This window comes from Pinus tabuliformis, chromosome 3_2, assembly GCF_031772625.1.
Source record: "Pinus tabuliformis cultivar Carrire ecotype Pingquan chromosome 3_2, CPIR1, whole genome shotgun sequence".
Classification (NCBI taxonomy): domain Eukaryota; kingdom Viridiplantae; phylum Streptophyta; class Pinopsida; order Pinales; family Pinaceae; genus Pinus; species Pinus tabuliformis.
Window position 1 is genome coordinate 444,432,322 of NC_142302.1, and position 14,661 is coordinate 444,446,982.

The 14,661-nt window shown below is 34.5% G+C and overlaps 1 protein-coding gene across 1 annotated transcript; it reads left to right on the forward strand.

The window, feature by feature from the left end:
* Nucleotides 1-5,436: 5,436 nt before the first annotated feature.
* LOC149181211 (mannan endo-1,4-beta-mannosidase 6-like) lies at nucleotides 5,437-9,140 on the forward strand. The gene is made up of 5 exons (XM_089418287.1): nucleotides 5,437-6,186; nucleotides 6,756-6,950; nucleotides 7,223-7,345; nucleotides 8,109-8,320; nucleotides 8,431-9,140. The coding sequence occupies exons 1-5, from the start codon at nucleotides 5,791-5,793 to the stop codon at nucleotides 8,900-8,902; spliced, it is 1,398 nt and encodes a 465-aa protein (XP_089274413.1). The 5' UTR covers nucleotides 5,437-5,790; the 3' UTR covers nucleotides 8,903-9,140.
* Nucleotides 9,141-14,661: the final 5,521 nt, after the last annotated feature.

Below are 14,661 nucleotides of genomic sequence, written 5' to 3' on the forward strand. Positions count from 1 at the left end.
AAATAAAATGGACTTTTTCTTGTTAGAAACTAATAGTAGTCTAACATTAGGGCCTTGGTCTAACTTTGGAGAGCGAATGCTCCAAGGCCAAAAAGTAAAATGAAAAATGAATAGTGAGCAAAAAATCCATTAAAAAAAAAGTTCTTTATGCAAATACATCTCTAACATAGGTCTTAAGCACGAGGTGATGCTAGGGAAAGTGGATGTGATATCCCTTCTTTCACTTGTGTTAGTGTTCATTGGATTACTACATGTATGAGAGTTTCAAAGAAACATGTTCAACACCATTTCCCTCTGAAATTTTGTGCTTTGTTTCCATACCCACACGTTTGGTCCTGACCCACAATGTTTCTTCCTAATTTCCAACTTTGAAGTGGTAACCTCAGTGGCCTTTCCTCGAATATCTAATAGGTAACTGTAAGTGATAAATTCTTGTGGTACTTAAGGAAGACACATAATCATCATTTCAACTCCCTTGGACGATGCTCGTCTGTATGAGGGTAGTTGCACCTTGGGTGATTGTTCTGTCCAAGTTATTGTAACTATCTACCACACCATCATTGGTTGGACTTGGGCCCTCATCATCTTAGGGTTATTTTTTGAAGACCCTCTTACTCATATCCTAATTATTTTGGATCTAGGTCCTAAGCACTTTGAAAGGAGCATTAGGAGAGTAGTTTGTTTATTAATTAATCTCAATAATTTTTTAGTTTAGTTCTCTTTATTTGTTTGTTAGTCAACTTAGGTTGTCTTTGCCTTATAGCTTTTGAATTTCTAATTCAAAGTGGCAAATTAGCCACTCCACTAGTTTAGAAGGATCCAAGGTTTTTCTCTTGTCATAAAGTGTGGAATTATCTCCTCAAAAGTGTAGGTCGAATAACTTTGACTCTGATCTAAGGGAGTTGGTAGAAGAGAATTAGAAGAACTTGAACAATCACAAAAGGGAAGTGTACAATGAGGAAGAGATCTCAACTAAGGGTTTCCTAAGAGATTTGGATAGTCGTGTAATGATTCTTGGGACGGTTCCATCTCCTTCTTCATAGGAAAATCTCATTCCCATTGAGATTGAGGATTTTACTAATCCAACTCCATCAAACATTAACTTCTCATTTAGCCTCATAGCTCTATCCTTTTGCATAATTACAATTTTGAGAATATAAGTCACATCGCAAATCATTTTCACTAGTGTTAAACAATGGATAATTTCATTAATACATCAAGATTAAGGGGCACCCATACTCCCACATTGGAGATATCTAAAGGATGATTCAATCCTCATGACATCTCAAATGTCCATATTTTAAGTATTTTCCTGCCCACTTTTAGAGCATTGAACCTAGGTATAATACCTTCCATAATAGCTCCTAATAGTTGTATGTGGTCACAACCTTATACACCATATGGTGTTGGTTCATTTTCTTTTGGGATGCTATCAACTGGGATGCCACATATCATGCCTAGTGCATTATCTATACTCCTTGGATTTAACATGGCCAAGATTTCCTATACCCTTTTACTTATATTTCCATTTAGAGGGGCACATTTGTTCCATTATTGGGAAGTGAAATTATTTTGAATTCTAGCTTGCTAATGGGAAGCAATCCCTCCATGGGAATGGGAAATTTAATGGGTGGAGGTTTTCCTCGATATGTTTAATTCCTAGTTTCCTTCCTTCAAAACCCTATTTTTTGGATAGACAGTCTTTTTATGCCTAGTGGTGGCTACATTATAAGTATTTCTTTTGTGTAAACCAACCAAGGGACCCCTTCCCAAGGGGATTATTGTGTTTTTCCTTTCTTTGGAAACATTGGTGCCCCCTTGATAGCCAAATTGAATATTTGTGGATTGACTATAGGGGTACCAATTTCACTGATGTCCACTCCCAATGTTCCAAATTCTCATGAATCTTCCCAAATAAACACCTTATCTCAATGGAATCAAATTGATGTTGACCCTTTACCTTCTTTTCTAATGAATTTTTCTCTTCCTCCTACCTCATTTAGTAAGAGTCTAGCTACTAGTAGCCAGAAGTTTAAAAAGAATAGAAAAAGGAAGAATACAAAGAAGGTCAAGAAAAAAGAAAAAGTCATTGGCCACTACAAGTTATGTTAGATACATGTCACAAGTCATCACAAGTCATATTGGAGACAAGTGACTAGCCACTACAAGTCACACTGGAGGAAAACAACCATCCACTACAACTCATGCTAGGAGCAAAAAATCTGTCATTGCAAGTCATGATGGAGATACACATCAACCATTGCAATTCATGTTGGGGGAAAGAAACCAACCAATGAGTTCATTTTGGGGTGAAAGCAACCATTCGATGAGTTCATGTTGGGTGCATCGATATTGTTCAAAAATCTAGACAAAGAGGACATAAGCCTAAGTTCCCTAGTAAACTTTGCGAGGTAGATCACCTTACTTATCCATGCCTTGCTATTCCATAAGTACAAAAAGTGTGGCTCCTATGTCAAGGATATTTTGATATTAAACCACCTTTAGTTTCCCAATAACATTTTCAACCATTGGTTGATGAAATGGTCAAGCCCATAGAGTCTTCGACCAATCCCACTCTTCTTTTAGAGAGTGAAGTTTCTACTAATCATGTTTTCCAACAACCTATCTAACCATTAGTTGATAAAGGGGCCAAGTTGATGAAATATTTAGCTAATCCCACTCTTATTTTGGAGGGTGATGTGTTTACTAACCATATTTTCTTCATTATTAGTTGAAAACATTTTAAGCAAGGGGACATTCCACTCACTTCGAGCATGATCCCTCCAAGTTCTAAGATGGTTTCCTTTGATTGGAATAATCTTCTTGAGCCTAACCTTCCCTCTTCTACACCCTTCCAAGTAAGGGTTGAAGGTTATTCATGTAACATTTACTAAGGTATAATGGATGGAGTCTTCACAAGTATTTTATCCTCCTCAGGTTGGTAAGCTATGGGTTCTCCCAAGCTTATGTCAACTACTAGTCAGTTGCTAGCTTTTAATAGAATACCTAGTGAATATTTGAGTATTCTTCCTTAGTTTTCTATATGATTATGTGCAAAGATTTTCCTAGTTGATATTATGTTGGTGCAAGGCCCATTATATTTTAATATGCTTCTTTGGAATGATTAAGTACATGATATCACGTCCCAAGGGGTAGCTCAATTGGTGCTATTCCCTTAACTGTTGCTTCTAAAACAGTTTTTTATTTTTTATTTTATTTTATTTTATTTTAATTCTTTGGAAGTAGCATCTGGAATGTATCCTTATTTGTCATGCTTACTTTTAAAGCATGGAAATGGGTTATGAAAAGCAACATGACCAATACCTTTCTACAGTATTGAAATATTGAGAACATTGATGTATGTGCAAAGTAAAATTTACAAGATATTTTGTAAATAACAATATTATGTAGAAGGTTCATGATTCCCTGTCAAATTTGCTTTTATAGACTATGGGGCCCATGTTGAGGGTCAAGTATGAATATGTGATGTACACAAATGTTCCTTATGCTTTAATGTTAATGTTCTTTTAAATATTACCAGATTCTTGTAGGCAGAGGTGAAATGCATCTGCTCCTTTTCTTATAATGCATGTGAAGTGTGGATAGATGAGTATGCCTTGATAATCTTCATGCATTTTACTTTATGCATGTGAGGTTTGGATGGATAACCATGTGTTATAGCCTTACACATGCATGAACAAATAGACATGTCAGTGGAATTATGTACTTTTAATTAGCGCATGTGCAAGAAAGTGGATCATGAAAATATGTTTAAAGTATAACTAGTCGAGGCTTATTGTTTGAGATTGAGAAATGTTTTATATAATCACGATGTCAGAGTCGCTGACATTAGTAATTGCAGGAAATGATTGTGACTTATGCAAAGGATGAATTATATTTAATGTTATGGCAGACAATGAACTAACAGTCCATGCAAATCGAAGGATTGTCAAGCACAAGATAATCCACTGTAGGGAATAACCAAGGCAGAAAGACACATTGATGGAGGAAATGTGGGGTAAATGATATCATGATTAATGTAATAGGCTCTAGCTAGTTATGATTGAATTTAAGATGATATTTCTTTGTAAAAATGTTAACAATGGTCAAGGGATGAACTCCCTTACTACCATTGAGTGAGGGGTGAACACCCTCATGAAACGTTTAATAAACTAAACGTTTCATGGTTTTTCTCTTCAGGGTTTCCACAGTATCTTAGTGTCCATTGATGTGCTTGCCTATTATGTCATTCTAATGATGTTGCTTCCTTGCATGACATTGACACTTACATCATCAAATATGTGATTAACTAGCCTAATTAAATGGACAATGATAATGATGTAAGGTTACAACAAGGAGCTTTATGTTAATATGCTGCAACAATGGTTGTTACGTTATGTGACTTGCTATTCCATTTCTAAAGTTAATTTATGTAATGATGATGATTTTATGTAATAGTTAGTTAGAGAATATGGAATACGTTATTGAGAATATTACATGCTAGTAAATTCTGTAAAAAAATTCTAATCCTATGCATTTTTACCGAAGTTTACCGAAAAATGTTACAATTATAGATATTGAAAGATAAATAAATTGAACTAAATTCCCAAAAAAATTTTGTTATAAATCTAACCCGGAAATACTATAGATTTGATATGAAAATATAAGACAATGCAAATAAACCCAGAAATAATATGAAATGATTCTTTATTGATCAAACCCTTAATGTAGGGCAACACCATACATTCACTCCTTAAGGAAGGAGAACGCTCCACAAGCCATATGCCTGTTCATACAATAATCATTGACATTAATTCCTTGACATGGAGTCTCTAGCCTTTATATAGGCCTCATACATACAATACCATGGGTCATTACCATGGTTCCCTCATACTATCAAACTAATACCATGGGCCCATTACATTATTACTAACTACTTGTGGTCCCTTACACGATATGGGTTAACCACCTTATTTATTACTATGGCCTATCCATTATTACATTATTACCTTAAGTACCTCCCTTGGTACCCCATATTATCCCCTAGGTATATAACATGTTTTCCCTTCCCCTCATTTTCAGTTTCCTCTCCCTTCCCCTTATTTTCAATTTCCTCAATAACCCAAAAAAGCAGTACCAAAAACATCTTTTAATTAAACAAAAAGTAAAATCTAAACGAAAACAATACCAAAAACATCTTTTAATTAAACAAAAAGTAAAATCTGAATTAAAAATTTAGATTAAAAATCCTTTACCTAGAAGTTAGGAAGTCAAATTTCAACAAAAAGCAGTGGGCTCATCACCATTTTAGGAATGCTATGACATTGAAGACATTTATACTTGTATTGGTGGATTAAAATCAAGTTTTTCTCTCTGCCTATTTTGAATGGGGTGTCCTGCCATTTTATGAAAACCATCATACAAGAGATAGGATCCATCTATGTCAGAGACAACAAATCTGGAACAGACACTTCCTGCTAAAACATTATACAGTAAGAGTTGTGGGGCTTGTGTAATTTGCCATTTTATGAAAGCTGTCACACCAGAGATAGTACTCAGGGTCCATCACAGAGCAGAGAAAACTAATGTGTTACAGGAACTTAGCTAAAATCTTAAACGATAAGAAGTGTGGATATCGTGACTTGCAAAAAGGACGAGTAGCATTTGGTTTTCCTTTCAGGAATACTGACTTTGCTGGAAAGGGAACCCATTGCCCACCCAACCATCTAGCCCCACACACTTGTATCTATATCCCAATCAAATTACAGTAACCCTAAGAAGCACGAAGCCATGGGGACAATAACTGGGTACGCATGGCTTTGGATCCAATTCTTATTGTTGCTGTCGACTTGGCTTCAATTGGGCACTGGTGCAGCCTATATCGGCTCTGACGAAGATGATTGGCAGGATTTTGAAGGGGGTAGCAGCCAGGAAGATTATTGGGATTTTGTTCAGACCACAGGCACACAGTTTGTGGTGAATGGTTTTCCATTTTATGTGAATGGATTTAACACATATTGGTTGATGTTGCTTGCTGTTGACCCTTCTACCAAATCCAAAGTTAGCGAGGTATTCCAGCAGGCAGCCTCGGTCGGGCTCACGGTAGGACGAACCTGGGCTTTCAATGATGGAGGATGGAGGGCTCTTCAAAAATCTCCGGGCGTTTATGACGAGGATGTCTTTAAGGTGAGACTGTAGATATTAGCTTATGGATTGTCCAGCAATATGCATGTTTTTGATGGGTGTAATGGTTAAAAATATGTGTTTTTTAATTTATATCTTAAAATTTACAATTTAGAATATGTACACATTCTAATTTTAGTAGTCAAATAGCTAGGCATGATGTCTAATAGTTTTTAATGGTTAAGAAAATGTGTTCTTTTATAAACATTTACAAGTTGAAATTCAGAGAAATAAAATATTTACACCTCCAAATTTTAGTATTCAAATGGATGTCTAATGGCTTTTAATGGTTAAGAAAAGGTGTTCCTTATAAATACTTACAAGTTGAAATTCAGAAAAATAAAATATATACACTTCCAAATTTGAGTATTCAAATTGCCCAGCCTAAACAAATCATACACCACTTTGATGTTAATGTTTAGCTTAACCCTGATCACTTTGATGTTAATGTTTAGCTTAACCCTGAACACTTTGATGTCTAAATTCTCTAGTGCTTTGTGCTGGTTCTTTATCAAGATGGACCATCTATTAAGCACAGAAATAAACTGAAAATTGGATTTGTATTTTGCTAGGCTTTAGATTTTGTAATCAGTGAGGCCCGGAATTATGGCATTCGGCTTATCCTGAGCTTGTCTAATAACTGGGATGCATTCGGAGGGAAGTCACAGTACCTGCAATGGGGAAACAGCGCGGGCTTGGATTTGAGTTCTGAGGATGCATTCTTTTCTCATGCTACGCTTAAGGCTTACTTCAAAAACCACGTTAAGGTGCATGGTCCTATAGATAGATTTAACAGTTCTACTTCACAAATTTCTGTTAAACTTCCGAATAACCCAAATGTTTTTCTCTGATTTATACTCCTAGATATTCTCTGGTTTGTACATAATTTAGATTTTAAAATCTAGGTTACAATAGAAATTGATCAAAGTTACAGACAACCAAGTACTAATTATAGCCAAATTTTCGTCTGTTCATACAGTTTTCTGATTTATAAGCTCTGATTTCATTGATCCTAGTCACGTTACATTCGTTATTTCAGAACGTTTTGAGGAGAGTGAACACTGTGACCAACGTTGCATACAAGGACGACCCAACCATATTTGCATGGGAGCTCATGAACGAACCTCGCTGCCTGTCTGATCCCTCCGGTGACACGTTACAGGTAGGCATGTTCATGCATACCGTGCCCTCTGAAGTGAAACCAAGTTTCTATTACTTCGTAGACTAGTTTGCAGAATGTTTACAGAGCTGTATAATGGTATAGCAAAGTTTTTCCAGCCATTGATATAAGAAGTTAGAGTTTTCATTGATTTGCAATTCAGATATTTGAATTATCGAGATCAATTTAAAATTTTATCGGTAAAGAATTTTGCCTAAGTGATCGAGATCCATTTAAAATGAAAAATTATGCAGAACTTCAAAACTTGAATTTTGAATTTATCAAAATATTTCAAAGATTTAGCAGAGTTCAGGATGCATGAAAACTCTTCCTGTTTTATATAGTTGGATGGAGGTACTTAATTAGATTGTCCATTCTAGGAAATATTCTGGAATGATAAGAGTGATGTCAAAAATAAAATTGACTTCATTTTAGTTTATCTAATTTCAGAATATATTTTTAGAATCTACAATCAAATTTATTTGTTTTTATTTTTCCCTTGAATTTCAGAATATTTATAAAATTAGTAATCTAAATAAAGATGGTTGAATAGGCCTATCATAGTCAGAAAATTTTTTGCAACAGAATTTCCATACTGCTTGTTTATTTCAGATATGAACTGTGTACAAGAAAACTGTGGACACTCCACCAATCGTCATCAGAGAAAAGAAAGAGGCCCAAAAAAATGTAAAAAAAATGATTGAAATTAAATGTCAATTGTAAATGTCACAAGAAATCCTAACGTTGACATTAATTTCATTATCAGGAATGGATTCAGGAGATGGCCTTCTATGTGAAATCTATTGATCCTAAGCATCTGTTGGAGATTGGTGTTGAAGGGTTCTATGGACCTTCAAGTCCGGACAGAGCTATATTCAACCCTAACAGTTTTGCTCAGCAAGTAGGCACAGACTTCATAAGGAATCACCAAGCACTGGGCATTGATTTTGCCTCTGTACATATTTATCCAGACAGCTGGTAAGGTTGCAAATTAGCATAAATCAATCTTAATCCTCAACCCATATTACAATTTACAGCAAAACACTACTGACAAGTCCCTCTTTCGCTTCCTTTTCGATTGCACGAAGGATTTCCCAATCCATATCTCCAGCTCACCTGTCATTCGCTAGAAACTGGACCATGTCACACATCCGAGACTGCGAGAAGACTTTGAAAATGCCTGTTGTGTTTGCAGAGTTTGGGACATCAAGCAGAGATCCAGGTTATACCAGCAGCTACAGAGACACCTTCATACAGAATGTGTACGAGAGCATTCTAGCATCGGCTAGGAAGGGAGGAGCCGGTGCAGGAAGCCTGATTTGGCAGTTATTTCCCGAGGGTGTGGACCAGTTGAACGATGGGTATGAGGTGGTTCTTTCCAAGAGTCCCTCCACGGCCAAGGTCCTGAAAGAGCAGTCGGTGGCCCTGTGGGAGCTCAGTTCTATGTGCCAGTGGAGCTTTAAGTGGAGTTGCAGAAGGGAGATCGTTAGTGCTCCTCGTTTTTCTTCACTGCATGGTAATGTTCTCATGGGGTGGCCTGACCCTGTGAGTGAATTGTGATTGTTTTAATGAGCAGGGGATTGAATAAATGGTTAAAAAAGATAATTGGGTAAAGTTGGACCAGGGGCAGGGGCTTGGTGTAGGGCAACCAATACTGTGGGGGGTTGTATGGGTTGGTTATTGGATATAAGTATATTATTTTGGGATATACAGTTTTATTCGGTCAATAGAATTGTAAATATTGGTTGCCCTTGTGTAAGACTTCTCATCAAGCCACCAGCTTATCAATGGTCGTCCATAATTACATACCTTTTAAGAAGAAATGGTCATCCATAACAACACTTTTTAAGAAGAAAATGTCTCTCCAAGTATTTGTCTTTGTTGGCAAAGGAAGATAAAATTCAGAATCTTTGTATAGTATACAGTGGTTAAAATTCAAATTTTATAAAAGTGGTTCAAGTATTTGTCTTTGTTGGCAAAGGAAGATAAAATTCAGAATCTTTGTATAGTATACAGTGGTTAAAATTCAAATTTTATAAAAGTGGTTCAAATTTAAAAGCTAAACAGTTATTCATAAAATGTTATTAGTTATTTGATAATTTGCATAGTAATTTATAATTATATTCAATAAATGTGAAAAGATAAAAATAAATATGTATTCTATAATGTCATTTGTTATTTGATAATTTGTATAGTAATTTCATAATTATATTAAGTGACTTTAAAAATGTAAAAATGTAAATATAGATTTAGAGATGCAAATTAGTTAATATTTAAAATTCCATCACATGAAGGAATCTTTTTAACTGCAAACCTTTTTTAGAGTGAAAAGAGATTTGATTCTCTAAGAGTTTAGTAAATCCAAATCAAGATAACTCTAGGTTAATTATAATAATTAGATCCGAAATTAAAATAGATCTATACTGATTATAATAATTTTAAATTTTGTTATTCACACTTATATGAATTGTCTCTTAATTTTTTTTAAGTTTACTTTCAATATCATTTAAAAGAAAAAGAAAAATTAAGATCTTTGTCAAACATATAACCTTGAAAATAAAAACTTCAGCAACTATCATCTCTCACACTCCAAATTGTTAGAAGGAAAAAAAATCTCTCACACTCCAAATTGTTGAAAGGGAAAAAAAAATCTCTCGCACTCCAAATTGTGTGTCAAACTCTTCAGCAACTATCATCTCTCACACTCCAAATTGTTAGAAGAAAAAAAAATCTCTCACACTCCAAATTGTTGGAAGGGAAAAAAAAATCTCTCACACTCCAAATTGTGTGTCAAACTTAGTAAGCCGTTAACGTTAATCTCTAGATTGGATTGTAGGATGGTCAATTTGTTTCAGTGATCGACATCAATATAACTGCAATGAGCTTTATACAAAGTTGTTAATGTTAACAAAGAATTTATATGTGGCATAATATTAATAAATTGATGATTTTGAATATATATGTATATATGTATATACAATTTTAAAATAAATTGTAGAAAATAAATGAAATATAATAATATTTATAAATTTATTATAGGGAAAAAAATATATGATTTTATTGTTAAAATTTTTTGTGGGATATATACATAGTTCACACTATATGCATGTATACAATTCTTGCTTTGCATTTTTAGAATGTGAAAAGAAATATTTTGAAACCCCCACCATTCATAAGAGAAACAATCATATGTTGAAAAACATATTGTTGTCACAAAACTAACAATATCCACCTTGATAACAATTTACTTGATAGCTTTCCCAAGCTCATTTCATCATCTTTTTTTGCAAGCCAAGGGAAGCCAAACTCCACTGCAACTTCTTTGACAATATTGGTTTTGTGAACATGTCTGCACAATTTTCTTAAGTATGAACCTTCTTGAGATTTGCTCTACCTTCATCAATAACTTGTCTTAGAAGATGACATTTAATATCAATGTGCTTTGTCTTGCTATGATACACTAGATTAATAGCCAAATGTGTAGCCATTTGACTATCACATAATACATTCATCTTGTCTTGCTTATTTCCAAACTCACCCAGAAGACCCTTTAACCAAATTGTCTCTTTGAATGCATGCAAGATAGTGATATATTATGCCTTAGTAGTGGATAAAGCAATTGTTTCTTGAAGCTTTGACATCGAACTAATAGATCCTCCTACAAGAATAAAGACATGACCTAAAGTAAATCTTCTATTGTCCAAAACACTTGCAAAATCTGAATCAATATAACCACAAACTGAATCACCACAACCATCAAAGGTGATGCAATAGTTTCTTGTGCTTTTAAGATATCAAAATACTTGTTTCACTACTGCCTAATGACCTTTTTTTCATGTATTTTCCATGTATCTATTAACAATAGCAACTACATGTGAAATATCTAGTCTAGTATATACCATCACATACATTAAACATCCTACAACATTGGCCTAAAATATACGAGAACTATAGTCATTTTCTTGTTTACTAGGACATAATCTTGAAGGAACCTTAAAATTGGAAGTAAATGGATATTTATAGGTTTCACATTATTCATACCAAACTTCATGAGTATTTTTACCATTGTGTTGTGATAACCAAATCTTACAATTTTTCCTATCTCTATGTGTTGCAATGCACAAAATTTGCTTTGTTGCTCCTAGATCCTTCATATCAGAAGTCCCAAGCAACTAAGCCTTTAACATGTTGATCTCAACCGTGATTTTTCTTATGACAAACTTATTATCAACACAAAATACCAAGATAGCGAATATGTCATTTAAACTTTTGAAATAAACGCAATGGTCATGCTCACTTCTAGAAACGTTTTGGCTCACAATGACTTTCAAACTTTTTATACCATTGCTTAGGAGATTGCTTTAGGCCATACAACGACTTCTTGAGTTTGTAAGCAAACCTTATCTTGTGATCTTGAACAAACCATTTTCGTTTTCCCATATATATATCCTCATCCAAATCTCTATGTAGAAATGTTGTTTTAACATGTGACTACTCCAACTCAAGGTCAAATAAAGCAACTAGTGCTAATATATAGACCCACTTGTAACCAATAACCCTTCTGTCCTTTAGGAGTTCTACAAAGTCCCATATTTTGTTCGTCTCCAAGGTATCCATTTCTTTTTTCATTGTTATTTTTCCATTTGGTGCTTTTAGTATCATTCATTGCTTCTTGGTAACACGAAGGTTCCCCACCATTAGTAATCAAAGAAACATATGAAACATAATACTCATACCTATTAGAAGGATTTTTGTCCCATGTAGATCTCCTTAATGTTGGTTGTGGTGCTTCCATATTTCTGTGTACAACTTTTTGTGCCCTTATATTCTTCTTTTTTTGACGCTTCTTTTTGCTTCCTTGTTTATGTGGATGACTGAGTTTCAAATTGAATTTCTTGATGTTGTAGTACATGTTCCTGTTTCACTTCAACATCTACATTGTCTAATTTGATGAGAGAGGATTCATCAAATACTACGTCTCTACAAATCACGATTTTGTGGGAAATAGGATCCTAAAATCTATATCCCTTCATTACATTATCATAACCAACAAAAAAGTACTTCTTTCATCTGGCATCTAGCATAGAATGTTGGTTTTTTGAGTAAGTGTTAGAAAATGTAGCAAGAAAGGCTCAATTTGACTTTAGCCTTAGTCAAATTGAGTGAATCGAATTTCCACATCAACATAACAACTTGGAGGCAGTTAACTAGTGTGAAATAGCTCTTGTCACTAAGTTAGCTTAGTAAATTCAAGTTAGTGGGCTTGGAGTTCAGTCATGCATGTGTGATTGCTAACTTTTAGCAATCTAGTTCAGTTATTTTTAGTTGTTTACAGAAGCCTGAACTCTACTATTTTTAGTTGTATTCAGTTAGCTGACCTCTAACTATTGATAGAGTCAGTTGAAGGTCAGTTGTGCAGCGATACAACAATCTAACTCAAATATCTATCAGTTAACTAATCAATCAACCCAAAATAGCTCATGCATGCATGGAATTCGAATTGCTCAACTAAAGTGGAGGAGACAAAGCCAATGTAACATGAGTTGTATGCTAGTTGTATGTACAATTGTTGCATGTAGTCAGGAGATCAATTATTTGGGAATTGCACAAGGAAATAGGGACTTCCCTATTGTTTAAGAGCTCGAATTTGCTCAGATTTGCGCAAGGAAATAACAGGCTAAAGGAGCAAAAAATTGGCTAAGTGTTGGCTAGAGGCTCTCATTCAGCAGAGAGAACAATTATTCTTTTGCAGGTTGTACTCAACGCTGGAGCATGCAATTGCAATAGTTTCTCTATTCAATTGATTAATGCGAGGAGGCTTGAGGGGTTTTTCTCAGTTGGGTTCCTCTAGAAATCATTGTGCCCTTGTGGTTTTATTTGTTGCATGCCTATGCATGTTGTTCTAAAGTGTGATTTTTATTCCGCAAATTAGTAGAGTAGAATCGTGTCTCTTGTTTTCAGTTCAAAATTTTGAGCAATTGCAATTTCTATAGTAAGAGTATGAGATTCACCAACAAAACCACAAAGATGACCAATCCATACCTCTTCAAGAATTTTGACAATCTATTGCAACTGATGGTGACCAATTTAGCAAAAATCAAGTAATGGTGACTACTTCTACCCACAACTCTTGCTGCAAACTATCATTGCTAAGAATGCTCCTTGCTCTCTAGAACAGTGTTGTTCATTTTTTCTACCATGCCATTATGTTGGGGAGTGTATACTGTAGTTTTATGCTGTTTGATCATAGGTTCCTTACAATATTTTTCAAATTCCAAAGATGTGAACTCAACTCAATTTTCCTTCCAAGTTCTCTTTTCAACCAAATCTCTAAATTGTATAAATACATTAAACATATCACATTTTCTTTTTAGAACATAAACCCACACCTTCCTAGAGTAATCATCTATAAATGTTATAAATTAAGAGGCTCTTCCAAAAGAAAATTTAGGAGTCGCACCCACACATTTGAATGGATATAATCCTAGTTTTAGACTTTTGCCTATAATACTTACCAAAGACAATGTTTTTAGAAATTCAAATTAAAATATTTCAAATTTAGAAGTGATTTGTAGAGTATCGCTGTCAATTGTGTTTCACCCAGGTTCAATTCTTGCAAGTGAAATGACGACCTTTGTTGTAATGGCTTCAAGCCTTGTTGTTGAGTACGAGCAGTCCCTCGAGGACTGAAACATGTATATTCTTCATATGAAATATAAAGATATTTCCCATGGAAAAAAATGCAGTTTATCAATACCTTTATCCCTTTCTCACTCATATGGCACCGTAGTTGATTTCATATATGAGTAGATTCATTAGCTTCTTTAGATACCGCCGCTAATTCATTTGTTTGAGTGTTTCCTTCAAACTTGTAAAGGTTCCCAATCTTTATAGCCTTCATAACCACCATGATATCCTTGGACACTTTCAATGCTCCACCTTGACTTGTAAACCTATAATCTCTAGAAGCCAAAACTCCCAAAGAAATTAAATTCTTTTTAAGTACAGGTACATGTCTAGTCTTACTTCTATTGACATCCTTACAAGACCGTCAAACATTTTAATCTTAATGCACCCAACCCCAACAATTTTACAAGAGACATTATTCCCAATAAGAATAGTACCACCATCAACCATTTTATAAGAATAAAACCAACTCCTATGTGGACACATTTGATGTGACACACTAGAATATAATAACCATTATTCATTATATTAGGAGACATTACAGATAGATAAAACTTCATCAACCACATTTGAACTTGATTAAACCAGATTTGATTCCTTTTTGGGATTTTCCTTGGATTCCTACCACCACC

Excerpts from the sequence above, each read along its gene's own strand:
- LOC149181211 (XM_089418287.1), top strand. The coding sequence starts at position 5,791 with ATGGGGACAATAACTGGGTACGCATGGCTTTGGATCCAATTCTTATTG. Across the intron at positions 6,951-7,222 it reads ACTTCAAAAACCACGTTAAG|AACGTTTTGAGGAGAGTGAA; the intron begins GTGCATGGTCCT and ends TCGTTATTTCAG. Across the intron at positions 8,321-8,430 it reads CATATTTATCCAGACAGCTG|GATTTCCCAATCCATATCTC; the intron begins GTAAGGTTGCAA and ends GATTGCACGAAG.